Raw genomic sequence first — 18881 nt, forward strand, 5'->3', positions numbered from 1 at the left:
TTTCCAATCCAGCATCTAAATTCTTAAGCCTTAAATTATTTTTTTGAAAGCCTGACACATGGAACTTTATCAAGTACCTTTTAAAAGTCCAGTACATTGTCCTCACTCAGTTGATCTCAGAAATTCAGTAGACTTGTGGGGAATTTTCTATTGGTTTTAATCTGCACTGACAAACGTCTCCTAATCTCTGGGCTCTCAATGAACATTGATTTTCTTCGCTACTTATGTCAGGTTTAACTGCTCTTTAATTCCCACATAAGGTAGTGTTTCACTCAATTTGTTGATTATGTGGCAAATATTCAGTATATTGCAGTTGGCCAGTATAGTTGTCGTATCTGTGGTGCTCCTAAAATGATCCCCATAACCTCAACAATGTCCTCACAATAACTGTAGGGTACATCCCATTTGTTCCATAATGTCTCTATCTGAGATCAGTGAAGTCACCACAGATATGGGGCCTTTTGGGTTTAAATCGTGCTTTATGGTACATTTACCCACATATCAGTTCAGTGTTCATTTATAGAATGTACTTGCATTGAGTGTGCTCACCACGTGGCTGCAGAATCAGGTTGAGATTTTGGATCTTGATAATTAACAAATAGGTTGAGTTTTCCAGATCTGTGACTATTGGCAGTGTGTCAATCAAGTGACATTTGTAACAGGAAGCCTCAACTCTTTTCAAAAAAATGAGAGAGAAATGATTGCGCCAGCCAACTGTAACACCTTGCTTTAGGTTTAGATTGTTTTAAGATGGTAATGTAAATGTGGTTCATCTCACATGGTGCTTCACAAGAGTAGTCAATAGCAGATGTAACCTTCAGGTACCTGAAGAATAGAGGTAGGGGATAATTGATAACAATATGCATATGTAATTCAATGCTGTTTTAAAGTTATACATTCTGCCCTTGTTTTTATCTTTCTACTATAAATTCCTATATTTGCACTCATACTGAGAATAGCCCATATAAACACATCACGTTTACATTCAGGCAATGGTGGCTATAAAGCACTACCTACTGGGGGAAAGTAAAATTACATCATGACAAAATTACGTTGGAAGTTTCCATGTAGCTGTTGAAATTTATAATGAGAAAAGCCGACAAGAAATGAACACAGATGTGAGATTTTTAATATATTACTCATCGATCTTCTGTGGTGTTGCAGAGAGGAAGTCAAAGACCAAGTGCAGCCTTCAGGTAAAGCAGGATTAGTGGATGAGTGATATTAAACCAGAACATGTTCCGTCCCGATTTTAAAGTCACACATTCTGTTCTTACACTTGTATTTCCATTATTGTATTTTATATTATATCATTTATATGTGGAAATGCATCGCCCGCCATATTGGTATAGGCTCCTGCATAGGCCAGGGCCCACCCCTGAAACAGGCATCAGGCTGTCTGCTCATGCAGAAGGAGGCCTAACCCCCCACCACATTACAGAATTCTGTGCTTTTATTGCAGATATTCTGCCATCTCAGATACTTGTCAAGATGCACATGTTTAAATCATTGCATACATTAGAAATCATTTATCTTATGGCAAATAAAGAAGAGGTCTTAATGTATAGTACTAATTTAATGCAACTTGCACTGTGCCTAAACTCTCTCACAAAAGCCCTTGAAATTAGATTAATTATTCAGAAAGGAACATAATAAAACTTCCATTTTGAAACAACAGCGACAATGGAGATGGACATATATTTAGAAATGCCAGGATTTCTTTTACACCAATAAGAAAACTGACACTTCTTAAAATGGATGTATGTACTTGCATGATGTTGTCAATTTGTAATGACCACTGTAAAATACAGTGATTACATCATGAAATTGTAGCACATGTCTATTTTTAAAATTTGCAATGCTTTCAGTACTACATGGCAAATGACAAATAAATTCTCACTATTAGAGCCTACAGCAATATTGCATATGTAATGAAATAGAGTCTGTTTTATTTCTCGGAGAATGCGCCAAGGAATGGGTAGTTCGTGAATCACGGACTATGTATCCTGAGATTTGCCAGAACAAGCTGGTTGATTGCACACCTTATGCACTAAATCAAATGCCTTCAAATTTAGGTGAATATTACATTGACTAACAGTATTTCACAGGTCTGACATCTGTTCTACTGCCAAGTCAAAATATTCTTTAACCTGCTAAGTGTTGCAGTATCGTCAGGTTAGATGTGTTTTACATACTTTGTGATTTTGTTCTCCTACAAGTTATGTAGAGGCCACACTTTCCTATGGAACTTCCTGAACCCCTTTATCTTTACTCTCGCCTTATTTATAAATCACAGAAACATAGTCACAAAAACAGTCAAACATCTGGTTCTTGTACAAATATATAAAGGACAACGATTCCCATTTCCATAAGAAATATAATTAAACCAGTTGCACTAGAATACCCATCATATAGATTAGAATGTGAAGTACCATTAAAAATAAGTAATGTTACGTTCTTTGGGTCAACTATGGATGGCACTTGATGCACACGTTTTTCCAGATGTAATTTTTGTAATTATTTCTTGCCCTTAAAACATCCTGTACTTTGGAGTATTTCACTCTCTGCTCACTGAGGACAAGATCCCTGACTGGCTCTTTTTGATTTCAAGTCTTTAATAATTGGAAAGATCTCGCTTTGGAGAACCTTTGTGATTTTCACATGGCAGCAATGTTCCAGAAAATTGTCTTCAACACATTTCAATGTGTCCTCCTACAGACAAGGTTCCCATTATTGGGGGATATGCTTTAATTTGCAGTTATGCCACAGCTTCCAACAAAGCCCAGGGTTGAAAACGCCAACCCTCATGGTGAATTTAGATATGTTAGAGTCATGTTTCACCATATTAGATTCTGCCAGTCTCACTCTGGAGTTACAAAAAGAAATAGGTAGAATCTATGAGGAATTTCCGGGTCACTGCATCTAATATTTAACACCAATTGCTGACTTTCAAGCAGACTTGGCCTGTTTAAGTGACTTAGTAATTTGATTTCTGGCACATTGCCTTGCAATTGCCTATATTTTAATTGTGCCAGAGAGGCATAGCCACTCATTGCAAAAACCCAACGCTCATTCTCCCTCCCTCCTTCATATTTTGACACCACAAAAATTCAAGATTATAACAAGATTTTACGTGAATACTAAAAATTATTTCAGCAAAATGGTGCACATGAACATTTTAGTCTCATTTGGAGAATCATCATTTATCTTCAGGAGGCCAAGATCAATAGCAAAGATAGTTGTTCAGAATAAAATGCAGTTTAAAACATTGCAGCTTATTTTTCTGTTCAATTATTATGCTCCCTCATGAGATACTCTGCTGTACAGGGATGAAATGGTGTTGTGATGGCTCAAAGTTCAAAGTGAAAACTGTTGAGCTGTCATAGTTGAGAAGTATTTCAGTTATTGTGCAGTAGTAAGGGCAAAGTAACATTAAACAAAAGATGCATTTTAAAGTTAATTGAACTAAAGTCTTTGCCATGTCTGTTTAGATTGCCCAGCATTCCTTTGCTCTCTTATTTCTAATATTAATGTCAAGCTAAAATGATTTCCAGTATTTTGGTACATGTAGAATGAGTCTTGGCTCACGAATATGCAATGAGGTAAACAGTGAAAGTATCTAAGTATCCATAAATTGTAAAATCTGCTGTTTGGCAATTTCAGAGGTGTAATTTTTTAATAGTATATCTAGAATGAATTATTAATGAGCTGATTTGTACCTGCTAGGATCCCAGTGCGATGCCAAGGCCTACCTCCCAGGATCTAGCAGGATTTTGGGACCTCCTGCAGCTTTCCATTGAAGATGTCAGCTTGAAGTTTGATGAGCTGCATCAGCTGAAGGCAAATGATTGGAAACCTATTGAGCCATTTGAAAAACAGGTAAGGTAAAATGGTGCAGTGAAATGAATGTAGTCAATGAAATTAATATTCAGCTAATATTGCTTTTCCCCAGAAAGGCTCAGTTCCCTTCTGGTCTCAAGGTTGGTAGCAAATGCGAGTCCTGAGCCTGCAAGGGCGGGCAGCAGGACTACAATGGCAATCTTCCCAGCGATAGCCAATTAAAAGACCCCACCACGCCCATAACCCAATTAATTATAGAGGGTTGACTCTCTACACTGCTGGCCAAATCATTACAGTCTCGGCTGCAAGAGTGAAGGAGCTGCTGCTGTGGCTGCAATGAGAATGAGAGGGCGCCTCCAGTTTGAGGCACCCTCGAAAGGGAGGTGAGAAATTTGCTGCTGAGCCAGGGCCAGGCAGGCAGGCCCTGGAGATCAGAGGGTTAACCTTCAATAGTACTGAAGACTTGTGCTCCAGAAGTTGCTGCACCCCTAGCCAAGCTGTTCAAGTACAGCTACAACACTGGCACCTACCCGGCTATGTGGAAAATTGTCCAGCATGTCCTGTACACAAAAAGCAGGACAAATCCAACCCAGCCAATTACCGCCCCATCAGTCTACTCTCGATCATCAGTAAAATGATGGAAGGGGTCATCGCTTGGCAATAACCTGCTCTCTGACACTCAGTTTGGGTTCCACCAGGGCCACTCAGCTCCTGACCTCATTACAGCCTTGGTTCAAACATGGACAAAAGAGCTGAACTCCCGAGGTGAGGCGAGAGTGACTGCCCTTCACATCTGCCTCCATGTAGCTGGCAGCCTCCCCAAATTGGCAGTGACCTGAGAAAATGGCTGTCAGTTTGCCCTTTGATTATGTAAATTGGCTGCCCACCTGACCCGGTTGGCAGATGGCTGAGCTACTGCCGTCCCCACTGCTGGGAAAATGGCCTGTCAGCGGGACTGCTTTGGGGGTGGTGGGGTCAGGGCAGGGTGGTAAAATGTCAGCCAGAGCCTCTAAGTGTTTGCAAAGTCCTTAGGAAATATTTTTTTATGAAAGAACATTGCGCAAAACTGGTGCAAAATCTGTAAGATGCGTTGTATTGGATTTTTCAAGATTTACTTTCAGACGTCTTTACATGGTGTTTGGTGGGAAGTGGAGCTAATAGAATAAATCGTGTCCATACTAATACACGCAGTGCAAGAACATCCACTGACCACAGGACCTCCAAAACAGACTTGCGCAACTCAGAGGGATTTGAGAACAACAGTGGACAATTCAGCTCCTAGAACAGGGGTCAGCAAACCTTTTCAGTAGTGGCGTGCCCAGTGTTTGTTTATTCTCTCTAATTTAAGGTTTTGCGTGCCTGTAATACCAACCACTCGCCCCCTTGTAACCTTCCCTCCAACCTCTCCCCACCTCCCCCCCACCCCTCCCTCCCAGCCCCCCACCCCCCTCCAAACCGCCACCCCCTACACACACAGCAGCAGCTAATTGATTCTAAAATTGCAAGGATTTCACCTGCCATTTTCAACCGAGAGCTCTCTCCTGACCATTGCCACGCTGCTGCTGACCTTCGGGCAGCTTCGGCTTTCTCACGGGCTTTTCCGAAGGTCAGAAGCTGCAGCGCAGCAACTCCGTGAAATTGACACTGACAAACCGGCAGCAACTCCGTGAAATTGACACTGACAAACCGGCAGCAACTCCGTGAAATTGACACTGACAAACCGGCAGCAACTCCGTGAAATTGACACTGACAGACCAGCAGCAACTCCGTGAAATTGACACTGACAGACCAGAGAACTCTCTGGTTCCGATTTCTTTAAGCCGGTCTGTCAGATCTGTGGCTCTGGCTGCTCAGACTGGACTATCATCGCACGTGCCACCTTTGGCACACGTGCTATAGTTTACCGACCCCTGACCATAGAACATCTCCTACCATTCAGATATTTCATGACTGATCTGTACCTCAATTCCGTCCACCTACCTTTGTTCCATTTCACCGAATGCCCTTGCCTAACAATATATCAAAAATAAAAATACCTGGAAAAACTTAGCAGGCCTGACAGCATCTGCAGAGAGGGATACAGTTAACGTTTCAAGTCCGTATGACTCTTCAACAGAACTAAGGAAAAATAGGTGAAATATAAGCTGGTTTAAGGTGGGTGGGGCAGGTAGTGCTGGATAGAGGGCTGGTGAAGGTGGAGATTGCCAAAAGATATCCTAGACAAAAGGACAAAGAGGTGTTGACGGTGGTGATATTAGCTAAGAAATGTGCTAATAGGTGACATTAAGGGTAGAAAGCAGGACGAGCAAGGTACAGATACCCTTAGTAGGGGTGGGCTGGGGGGAAGGGATTGAAATAGGCTAAAAGGTAGAGATAAAACAATGGATGGAAATACATTTAAAAATAATGGAAATAGGTGGGAAAAGAAAAATCTATATAAATTATTGGAAAAAAGGGGGATCAGAAAGGGGGTGGAGATGGAGAAAGTTCATGATCTAAAATTATTGAACTCAATATTCAGTCCAGAAGGCTGTAAAGTGCCTAGTCAGAAGATGAGGTGTTGTTCCTCCAGTTTGCGTTGAGCTTCACTGGAATATTGAGGCCGGCCAAGGACAGACATGTGGGCATGAGAGCAGGGTGATGTGTTGAAATGGCAAGCGACAGGGAGGTCTGGGTCTTGCTTGCGGACAGACCGGAGGTGTTCCGCAAAGCGGTCACCCAGTCTGCGTTTGGTCTCTCTAATGTAGAGGAAACCGCATTGGGAGCAACGAATGCAGTAGACTAAATTGAGGGAAGTGCAAGAGAAATGCTACTTCACCTGAAAGGAGTGTTTGGGCCCTTGGACGGTGAGGAGGGGGGAAGTAAAGGGGCAGGTGTTGCACCTTCTGCGGTTGCATGGGAAGGTGCTGTGGGAGGGGGTTGAGGCATTGGGGAAATTAGGAGGTGAGTCACTCACCACAGAATACTCAGCTTTAGTAGCCAAGGTATCTGTGTAACTGGTGCATTCAAGTTTCTGATCAACAGTGACACTCAGAATGTTGATGTTGAGGAACTGGAGAATGTAAGGTCTCAGCGGGATGATTTTGCACTCTCTTGTTAGGCATAGTCATTGTCTGGCACTTCTATGACTCAAATGGTCCTTTTTATTTTCTTTTTTTTAATTCATTCATGGGATGTGGGTATCACTAGCAAGGCCAGAATTTGTTGCCCATACTGAAATGTCCATGAGAAGGTGGTGGTGAGCTGCAGCCTAGAAACACTACAGTCCTTGTAGTTTAGGTACTTTCACAGTGCTGTTAGATAGGGAGTTGCAGGATTTCGACCCAACAACGACGAAGGATTGGTGATTGTGATGTCTACATCAGGAAAATGTATGGTTTACAGGGGACCTTGGAGGTGATGGTATTCCATGTCCTTCTAGGAGTTAGAGGTCACAGTTTTACAGTGTTTATGAATATGTGTAGCTTTTGCTCTTCGGTCCTTGAAATAAACAGTTTTTTTACAGTTCTGTATTGAATGGTTAACATTAGTTCCACATTTAAAGCATTTCACATGAGAACACTTATTTTCTCTCTGTATTAGGACTTTATTTTCAAGGGAATTAAACTGTTCCCCTGCAAATAATGCTAAATTGATGAGTGCTCATTTCATTTCTGAGGACTGCAGGGTGGATGAGCTAACTGGCCATGGCACATGTTACAGGAAGCCATTCAAGCGGGGGGAATGTAGTGGTAGTAGGGGACAGTATAGTCAAAAGGATTTACACTGTTCTCTGCAGCAAAGAGCGTGAGTCGAGATGGCTGTGTTGCCTGCCCGGTGCCAGGGTTTAGGACATCTGCTCAGGGCTGGATAGGAACTTGCAGTAGGGAGGGGAGGACCCAGCCTTTGTGGTCCACGTAGGTACCAATGACGTAGGCAGACAAAGAAGGAGGTTCTGCATAGTCAGTTTGAGGAACTTGGCACCAAATTAAGAAGCAGAACCTCAAAGGTCATAATCTCTGGACTATTACCAGAGCCATGTGTAAATTGGGATAGGACAAATCAGATTAGAGAGATGTATGTGTGGCTCATAGACTGGCGTGGGAGAAGTGGGTTCCGGTTCATGGGGCACTGGCACCAGTACTGGGGAAAGTGGGATCTGTGCCTTTGGGACTGGTGTTCTTGCAAGCTGCATAATTAGGTAAGTAGAGAGGGTTTTTAAACTAAGTAGTGGGGGCAAGGGTACAAATTTTGGAAGATGTGGTAAATCAAAGAGTAGAGACAAGGCAAAAGTGAAAGGTATTACCACGGGAAATGAAAAAAAGACAGTGACAGGAAGGGACAGAGAGTACAAATCTAACAGAAAATCAACAGATGATACTAGAGGTTATAAAGAGAATAAAAGGATAAAACTAAAGGCTCTGTATCTGAATGTGCAAAGCATTCGAAACAAAACAGATGAACTGAGAGCGCATAGAAATAAATAATTACGATTTGATAGCCATTACTGAGATTGGCTGCAAGAGGACATGGATTGGAACCTGAATATTAATGGGTATAGGATATTTAGGAAGGACAGGAAGTGAGAAAAAGGTGGAGGGTTGGCTCTGTTAGTTAATGGTGGTATTAGCAAAATAGAGAGGGATGGCCTAAGTTCAGGAAACCAGGATGTGGAAATTGTTTGGGTAGAGATGAGAAATGGTAAAGACAAGAAGTCACTTGTGGAAGTTGTGTACAGGCCCCCTAACAGTATTCACATGGTAGGGTTGAACATAAAGGAAGAAATAACTGGAGCTTGTCAGAAAGGCATGGCAATAATCGTGGGAGATTTTAATCAACATATTGACTGGAAAATTCAGATGGGCAAACGTAACCTAGATGAGGAGTACATTGAATGTTTCTGGGATAGTTTCTTGGAACAGCATGTTCTGGAGCATACTAGAGAGCAGGCTATACTAGACCTGGTATTATGCAACGAGATGGGATTAGTGACCTCATAGTGAAGGTGCCCCAAGGTAGCAGCAACCATAATACGATTGAATTTTACATTCAGTTTGAGGGAGAGAGGAGTGGGTCCGAGACTATGTTTTTAAACTTAAGTAAGGGCAGTTATGAGGGCATGAAAGCAGAGCTGGCTAAAGTGAATAGGCAAATTAGGTTAAGGGATAAGTCAATAGAGATGCAGTGGCTGATATTAAAAGGGATATTTCAGAATACACAGAATAGATACATTCCAACTATTAAGAAAAAGTCCAAGGGACAGACACCCATCCGTGGTTAACTAGAAAGGTTAAAGATAGTATCAAACTTAAAGAAAAAGTATATACTTGAGCAAAGATAGGTAGAAGGTCAGAAGATTGGACAGAATGTAAGGAACATCAAAAGATGACTAAAAGATTAATAAGGGGGGAAAAATTAGAGTACAAGAGAAAGCTAGCCAGAAATATAAAAACAGATAGTAAGAGTTTCCATAAATATTTAGAAAAGAAACGAGTTAACAAAGTGAGCGTTGGTCCTACAGAAAATGAGTCTGGAGAATTGAAAATGGAAAACAAGGAGATGGCAGATGAATTGAACAAGTATTTTGCATCAGTTTTCACTATAGAGAATACAGGTAACATTCCAGAAATAGCTGTAAATCAAGAAATGAAAGGGAGGGAGGAACTCAGAACATTACAATCACCAGAGAAGAGGTAATGAGTAAATTGTTGGAGCTGTCGGCTGACAAGTACCCGGGTCCTGATGGATTTCATCCTAGGGTCTTAAAAGAAGTGGCTAATAGTTGACGCATTGGTTTAATTTTCAAAAACTCCCTAGATTCAGGGAAGATTCCATTAGATTTGAAGATAGCAAATGTAACTGCATTATTCAAAAAGGGAGGGAGACAGAAAGCAAACTACAGGCCAGTTAGCTTAACATCTGTCATAGAGAAAATGTTAGAAGCTATTATTAAAGAAGTTATAGCAGGGCACTTGGATAAGCTCAAGGTAATCAAGCGGAGCCAACATGGTTTTGCGAAAGGGAAATTGTGTTTAACCAATTTATTGGCGTTCTTTGAGAAAGTGACATGTGCTGTGGATAAAGGGAAACCGGTGGATGTACTGTGCTGAGATTTCCAGAAGGCATTTGATAAAGTGCCACATCAAAGATTATTGCGGAAAATATGGTATAGGGTCATGGTATAGGGGGTAACTTATTGGCATGGATAGAAGATTGACTGGCTAACAGGGAGCAGAGAGTAGGCATAAAAGGATCTTTTTTAGGTTGCCAAGATATAACAAGTGGTGTGCCACAGGGATCAGTGCTGGGACCTCAACTGTTTAGAATTTATATAAATGCCTTGGATGAAGGGATAAATAGGATGGTTGCAAAATTTGCTGATGACACAAAGATAGGTAGGAAAGTAAGTTGTGGAGAGGACATAAGGAGGCTACAAAAATATATAGCCAGGCTAAGTGAGTGGGCAAAGATCTGTCAAATGGAGTATAATGTGGGAAAATGTAAAATTGTCCATTTTGGCAGGAAGAATAAAAGAGAAGCATATTGTCTAAATGGTGAGAGATTGCAGAGCTCTGAGATGCAGAGGGATCTGGGTGTCTTAGTGCATGAATCACAAAAGGCTAGTATGCAGGTACAGCAAATAATTAGGAAAGCTAATAGAATGTTATCATCGGGAGGGGAATTGAATACAAAAGTAGGGAGGTTGTGTACAGTATTGGTCACCTTATTTAAGGAAGGATGTAAATGCATTGGAAGCTGTTCAGAAAGGGTTTACCAGGCTAATACTTGGAATGGGCGGGTTGTCTTATGAGGAAAGGTTGGACAGACTAGGCTTGTATCCACTGGAATTTAGAAGAAGAAGAGGTGATTTGATTGAAATATCCTGAGGACTCTTGACAGGGTGGATGTGGAGAAGATGTTTCCTCTTGTGGGAGAATCTAGAACTAGGGGTCACTGTTTAAAAATAAGGGGTCGCCCATTTAAAACAGAGATGAGGCAAATTGTTTTTCTCCTAGAGGGTCGTGAGTCTTTGGAACTCTCTTCCTGAAAAGGCGGTGGAAGCAGAGTCTTTGAATATTTTTAAGGCAGAGGTGAATAGATTCTTGGTAAGCAAGGGAGTGATAGGTTATCAGGGGTAGGCGGGATGCAGATTTGAGGTTACTATCAGATCAACCAAGATCTTATTAAATGGTGGAGCAGGCTCGAGGGGCCAACTAGCCTACTCCTGCTCCTTGTTCATATGAGAGCAGGTAAATCAGACTGATCATTGCCAGGCTCTGTTTGCTTCTGTGGTCTGTGGCTCTAATTTCAGATTTGCATATCTTAGTGGCACAATTTAATAGTGTTGGCTGCATGAATCAGATAAGTGCAAATGCTCTGGAACTGTAAACATTTTGGGCAGGATTTTCCTGTCGGCAAGTGGGGGGCAGGACTCACTTGCTGACATGTAAAATGACATGTAAAATGGCGGAACTCCTGACATCACCGCACCCCATTTAAATTTTCAGGTAGGCGGGGTCACAGCAAAATCAGCTGTGCACCCGCTGACCTGTCAATGGCCAATTGAGGCCATTGACAGAGTCATTAAACTAATTAATGGACCTGCCTGTCCAACCTTAAGCATGAAACCTCATCCACGGGCAGGATGAGGTTTCATGTAGGTTTTAAAACATTTAATTAAAGTTTTTTGAAAATTTATGTACATGTGACACTGTCACATGAGGGGACGTGTCAGGGAATTTTTTTTTCCTATTTTTAATATTTTTGACAGTAGAGGCGATCTCCCTGAGGCAACATTTAGCCTCAGGGAGATGAGTGTGTTATTTCGAGCGTATGCGCGAAAGAGCGCACTCTCAGGTTTAGGGATTCCCCCCGCACGCACAGAGAATGCATAGTGCTTCCGTGCGGACGTCACACTGGGCGGACCTTAATTGGCCTGCCCACGTAAAATGGCGCCGCGCCCCCGATCAGCGGTGCTGATCGGAGGCGCGCCTGTGTGTGCCCGCACTTCAACTTCGCTCCCGATGGGTGGGGGGCGGGTGGGGGGGCGAGAAGTCCTGCCCTTTATATTCAAAGGGCGATATTAAGCACACAGGATGTGATGGAGTTTGTTGGGGGAGCCAGAATTATAAGAAAATAAATGGTGGCTACCATTTTACTTTGGTGTTGTTTCTATTTAATATTATTGATAATTATTTCATAATTTCTTAGGAGGAAAAGAAGATTCCGCCTCCAGTACCAAAGAAGCCACCAAAAGGAAAAATCCCTATCATGCGAGAAAAGTCCCTTGACCTTCCTGACAGGCAACGACAAGAGGCGAGGAAACGGCTAATGGCTGCCAAGCGAGCGGCTTCCTTTCGACAGAACTCCGCTGCAGAGCGTGCAGATAGCATTGAGATTTACATCCCTGAGGCACAAACCAGGCTCTAAAGACAGTTTCTAGCCTAGTGTCCTTTTAATTTTTGTTTACCATCGGCGCTCAATATTTGTCATGTACATTTCACAAACCAAGCCTGGTGGAATTAGTGTTGGGATTTCCATGGTAATTCTTGCCCCAGCCTCCACTGTGTATGCTCTTGCTGTTGTGTTCATTGTGCCATACATCACAGTGGAATGATTATAATTCTGGGTTTTTGAACTCATTGCAAGACTTCCTATATCCTGTAAGAGGAATCAATCCAAGGAGGTCACACTAAATATTCCACTTATCCATCAAGCTCTCTCAGAAACTGTTAAAAGTGGAGGACCTCTAGAGGAAGAACACAAATTCAGCTAACCACACTAATTTCTATGAATTGGTTTGCTCAATGGGTTTGAGAGAATGGCTAAATAGTTAAAACCCAGTGTCTCTGGAGAGCACTGGAGGTGTGAACTGATGAAACCAGAAGGTGCTGTGGTTTCAACAAAAGAAAATAGGATGAATAATGTGCCAACATAATTTCTTATCTCTTAACATTATAAATGAACCCAGCTCCTAATAAGGGAACAAAAAGACACTATGCCCTGTGCTCAGCAGAACTGTTCCCCATTCAAAACTATTCAGGGACTGAACTCCAGTATGCTTTGGGGAAAGTGTAGGTAAAAAGGTAAGAATTATTTCTCTAAAATAACTCTTACAGGATAGTAATCTGCAGAATCTATTGGGACATAAAGTAATTTTCATCTGCTGAGACAAAGGTACTGAAAGAAACCCCTCAGTTTCTGAAGTGTTTGCCAAAATGCTATAAGACTTGAAAGAGGAAAAAAAAATGTCTTCTTTGCGAATGCGCTGAAGTGATTTTCAGCAAAGTGTTACGTACCTTTTAAGTAAAATGGGTTGGGGGGGGGAGTGCTCACCTTGTATGGGTGGCAAAAATGTGCAATAGTGATCAGCCTCATATTAAATGTGTGCAATTACAATCGTGCCAACGCAGAGAGTGGAGCCGAAAGAGAGACTGAATGTAACTTCCCCACAAACGCTTGCCTTACTATAGCCAGATACTGGTAGTTAGATCTTTCAGTGAAGGAAATTCAGAAGTAATCTCCTGATAGTAATCACTCCAATATCTCCTTCATCTAATATTTATTATGCTCTTTGAAGGATTTTGTTTTATTTATACACAGTTGCGTTAACTCTTTTGAATTGCCATGCTAGTTCAATTTTTATTTTCATTTATTAAGGAAAAGAAAATGTACTAAATATGCTAGCTATGAGTGAGAATATTTATAAATAATACATGCTTACAGTGAATATGTTAACTATTATTTATTGATTTATTTTGGTTTTTTTTGTAAGGATTATCTTGAAACTTTTGTACATGTTTGGACTGAGTGCTCCTGAACAGTGTGTGTGTGTCATGTCAATGTAACCAACAAAAGATTTCTTGAATGTGAGCATTAAGATTTCAGTTAAACCATTTGGACATGTATAGAGGTTATTTTACCTGAGGGGTGTTTTTCTTTTTTTTAAAAAAAAAGTACTTTTTTTGGTTATTGTGAAGGAAAAGTGACCGTTTAAATCCAGTGATGTTTGTGGAAGCATTAAATTAGTCCAGTTAAATCGGCCTTTTCAAACAATTCAGAATGCAGCACCCTCTGCAGTAGGATGCCCTACAGCACCATCATATACACTTGCACCTCATGTTTTATTCATATTGTTACCAAACAGCCTTAAAATAAATTTGGAAGCAAAAACGTGAATGAATGTACAGCCCCTAAATTTGCAAAAAAATAATAAATTGCTTGTCATAAATAAATAAGACCTAAAGTTAAGAAGTGATTTGCAACACGATACTTATTTAGACAACATGAAACAATATAAAAACGGTCATCTGAGAAATGTTTAAAATAAACCTCTTGTTCACTCAGCTCTGCAGAAAAAATGTGAAACGTCAGTCTTCATAGCCCTAGTTTCTAAGACAAGCTCATTAGGAAAACACTTGGCAGAAAGTGCTGGAAAAACTGAGCAGGTCTGGCAGCATCTGTGGAGAGAGAAACAGAGTTAATGTTCCGAGTCACATATGACTCCTTTGGAACTGAAGAAGAGTCATATTGGACTTGGAACGTTAACTCTGTTTCTCTCTCCACAAATGCTGCCAGATCTGCTGAGTTTTTCCAACACTTCTGTTTTTATTTCAGATTTCCAGCATCCTCAGCATTTTAAAAGCAAAATACTGCGGATGCTGGAAATCTGAAACAAAAACAGAAAATGCTGGAAAAACTCAGCAGATCTGGCAGCATCTGTGGAGAGAGAAACAGTGTTAATGTTTCGAGTCTGTATGACTCTTCTTCAGAGACCCTTCTTCATCCTAAGTATTTTACTTTTATTAAAGGACTAATCTCCCTTTAAATTCTGTTTCATTAAGACTTAGAATAAAAGCATTTTTTTTTTTCCAAACCAAAGCCTTCTAGTCGTTTGTGCATTCTATAACCACTGTTAGAGAGCAGACTTGTTTTTAGTGTATTGTTTAGCTTGCTCAATTTAATATGGAAAGTACTGAACTGGTTCTCAACGAGTTGATGCTGGGCTAGCTTATCTCAGCTTCATCCAGAAATAGTCATTCACCTCCCTTGCACAACATGCAGATACAATTTTATAATTTTAAAACATGAAATCTATCAGCAATTATTACTGACTTTCCCAAATTCAAAGGTATTACCGTGTTCTTCCCCCTTCCCTGCTATTCAGTACCAATGCATCAATTCGACACATGCTAGGCAAATATTTAACTTAAAAGTGACAATGATTACCTTTTTATATACAACAGATTTAGAAAATAGATCAAATATAAAGCAAAACATATCAATTTACAGATATCTTAACGAGACAGAATTTTAGCTTTGATGCTTTTGTTATCATCACCCAAATGCCAACCAGTGTCGGATCCTACATAAAGGTATTGGTTTTGTTCTTGTTGGTAAAACGTTACCTTTACTGTTAGGTTAAAACACCTATACTTCTAAGTGCAATATACCATGTATATCGTTGGTGTTAATGGTAACGTCAGGGCAACTGAACAAAAGGCAATATTTGTTTTTTTTTAACTCTCCACATTTCTCTATTAGGCCAAGTAAATAGCAATGCTATTTTGTACATGTATACTTCTCATTACAGACTGAGCTTGTATTTGATAGCAAATCGGAAACTAATGCAAAGAAGTCTGAATGTTCTATTAAGTACCATTAACTTTAACTGCACGTTAATTGAAGCAACATCAGTTGCATTTCATGTAAAATCCATGCTGCCATTTTAACTAAACATGCGTTATAAATTGAACATAATATTTACTCATAAGTGTGTTGACGTTTTTTTTTCCATTTTTTGTGGCAGGGCTGGGGTGGATGTTGGCGGGTGGTTTTTTTTTTAAAATGTGGTCACTATGAAGAGCAGGTATTCAATTAGCTCTATCCAATAGAAAAGATACATGGACCAGAATTTGCTGGCAAAATAATGCCGAATATAATGCACACATCATTATTAGTGTGTAAATCATTCAATAAATTGTAGTGAAGAAAATATAGCCTGTGCATTGTGAATTGCTACAAGCTGTTGGACAATTTGCACTGCTGCTCCATTAGCCCCACATAAAGGTCAGCTCGCTGTCATCCTGCTCATGAGTTGCAAGAAATTGCTGCAGTTGCACATTAATTGCCAGTTAAACTCCTGCAGAAAATTAGGGCTGGAATTTGACAGTGCCTTTTTAAAGAGGTGATTTATCTTCATGCAAAGCCACTTAGCTTCTCAGGCCCAGGAAGGAAACAATTTAAAATATACATTCTCAATCCTACGGGTAGCAAATTGTAGTTAGAGACTTTTTATAAAAATAATTTTAAACGTGTTTCTTATTTTCCTTTCTATCTCTATGTTCTCTCTCATTAAATCTTCCCCTCTTTTTATTTCTCTTTCTGTATCTGATTTGACTCTAATTCTATGTTGTTCCTCTGTTTTTTCTTCTCAGTCCATAGATCTCATTGTTTAAGGAGAGAGACTGGCCCTCTCATTCACCAAGATCTCAGATGCCCCTTTCCCCTCGCTGCACCATTATCAGGTCACACTTCCAGCACAAAAATACTTTGAGCTGCAGAATAAGAAATAAAGCATAACTAATGGGATATGCCATGAGATGACCCATTCCAGCAAATTCTGGGCCCATATTTCCCTGCTAGTGGCTTGCAGACTGGCAAATTGGATAGAGTTGTAATTCTCCACAGAGGCAAAACAGATAACAAATATTTTCAGGTGTAACTAGGAATATAGTTAATTTAATTTAAAATACTGTTAACTAAACAAAGAAAAATAATCACATCTGTAGAAAAACAGAGTCGAGTGCCATTACTATTTTTTGCACAGCCAAGTTCTTCTAAGTCAACGAATGATTGTCCATAATTCTATCTCTTTTGCCTTTCATGTTTCTTTTGATATGCACTATTTATCAGCATGCAAGATACAGATATTAATATTGACTGTACAGTGTGCTATTTTGCTGAACGTGATTCCTTGGTACTTGCTAATGCCTTCCTTTGCAATTTAGTAATTTGTTACTTTTTGGAGGACATGTTTGACATCATTTTATTTGCACTACCTTTTCAGTTGATGATTGCTTAAATCTGTAGATGATCACGAGATGTGTTTATTAGAGTGTCATTCCATTGCTCTTTTGACAGAGTTCACACACACTGTGTATCGCTAATACCCATTTACCAATTGTAAATCCTTCTGCACTTAAAACCTTTGTTTGGGGGGAAGTCTCTGATGCTTTTGTCCACTGGAAAAGCTGTGTTCTACCAGTGACAGAACTGAACCCTGAAGTGGACTGATTTTGCTTCTGATTGTACAGAAGGAACACTGCCCTCCTCACATGTGTTTATTTCCCATATTAACGGAAGAAATGATATTTTAAAACAGATTACTCTGTAAAGGAAACTTTAAAAAAAAAATCCAGTCGTGACATACTTCCAGTGAAATATGAGCTGAATGTTTGATAAACTTATGAGTTGTTTCAAAATTATGGCCTTGTGTGTTGTATTATTGCCATTTTTAAATAGTAAATAATGATGGTTCCTTCCGTGCTGAGGGTGGGTCTTCTCTAAGTATCCCTGCTGGCTCATTGGGTTTACTTTAAATTTTTTAAAAACACATTTTTTGAAGCAGTCAGCTTTTTGTTGCTAGCGAGGGTTACAAGCAGAGGGTTGTGACCTTATCTACAGTGCAGGTGGAAAGGTATTGCTTTTGTTATAATGCATGCCACTATCCACCTTTACAATGTGTCATGGCATTCCATCGAAGGATATCTGTTAACATCTATATTTTGTAAAAGCTCAAAGTGATGTTTCCCAATGAACTCAAACCTTATAGGCCTAAAAATTGGTCTTCCCTTCTCTTTAGGTCAGTATGAGGGAACTGTAGTCACCACTCGCAGCTCCCGAGGCAGTTGACGGAGGGCAGCTCAGATTCCAGCCAAGGGGTCTCAGAGAGGTCAAGGGAAGGGGGCAACCTGCTGGGGGAGTGATCTGGCTGGCCAGCAGTTTTACAGTGAGATATGAGGGAACCTACACTGTGTCTTCTGCAGTCATTCATAATCCAATTTGGCAAAGTTCTCCACCCCCTGATTTTCACATTTAATGGGTCAAAAGCTAGTTTTAGGTCTGCAGCTTGGACACATTATGAGCAGCCCTAACCAATATGGCAGGCTGTGCACTTCCAGAGGAAGCTCTGGTCAACAATCAGGATGGGCGAAGGGAGGCTGGGGATCAGGCTGAGGGAAGTCAAGGCTTCTTTGAGGGCCCATGGGGAGCATCTCTGCTCTCCCCGGCCGACACAGAATGCAGAAAGAGCCACTCACTTTGGGAAGCCTGAACCTCCCACCTCCCTTTCACTGCTGGGGTTTCCTGGCCTCCGGTTAATTTGAAATTGGGTTCCCAACTGTGCTGAAGGAGCACAATATAAATATGTTAATAAGCATTCTGCTTCTTAACATCAGGATATTTGGTGCCCCCTCCCCCCCTCCCCATGCTGTGTATGGATGCAGATTTTATTTTAACAGAGCTACCCCCAAAGGACCTCTCGCCTTGGGGTGTGGGTTAATTTTGAAAGCGTTATCTATCTGTGTTTCTTTCTCCACAGATGCTGCCTGACCTGTTTGTTTCCAACATTTACTATGTATATTTTGCTAATTGCTGAAATGCAGCTGGTGGGTTGAATAAGCACGCTGGTGATTAATGTTGATCTTTGAAGAGATTTCTGAGAAACTAACCATCAGCTAAACAACAGAAAACACATTAAAATTAAACAATTGGGCCTGTGTAGATACAAAGATAGAAATGGGGTAACAGCCATTCAGGCAATCAGTTATTAGGATTCATGCACATGATCCATTCAGACCAATCTCCCTCCTTTCCTTGACATTAGGTTTGTGAATATTTTTGTTTCTGTGTGCTGCACAAACTCCAAGCTCTCCGCTGATACCTATTTGGGGAATTAAACTGTAAGGTGTGGACGAGCCATAGAGACTAAAAGGCTGCCCGGATTTGATTTCTGGTCTGAGTAAGCCAGTCCAGACTAGAGCACGGTAGAGCAGTAGTTG

The 18881-nt window shown here is 40.6% G+C and overlaps 1 protein-coding gene across 1 annotated transcript in view; it reads left to right on the top strand.

Moving 5' to 3' along the window:
- The window catches only part of dlgap2a (discs, large (Drosophila) homolog-associated protein 2a), a 168369-nt gene extending 152784 nt beyond the window's left edge, over nucleotides 1-15585 (top strand). The window contains exons 10-11 of the mRNA XM_078541892.1: nucleotides 3727-3879; nucleotides 12031-15585. Of these exons, the coding sequence (XP_078398018.1) occupies nucleotides 3727-3879; nucleotides 12031-12249 (372 nt within the window). The 3' untranslated portion in view covers nucleotides 12250-15585. The remainder of the gene's footprint in view (nucleotides 1-3726; nucleotides 3880-12030) is intronic.
- Nucleotides 15586-18881: the final 3296 nt, after the last annotated feature.

Source organism: Cetorhinus maximus, chromosome 5 (assembly GCF_964194155.1).
Source record: "Cetorhinus maximus chromosome 5, sCetMax3.hap1.1, whole genome shotgun sequence".
Classification (NCBI taxonomy): domain Eukaryota; kingdom Metazoa; phylum Chordata; class Chondrichthyes; order Lamniformes; family Cetorhinidae; genus Cetorhinus; species Cetorhinus maximus.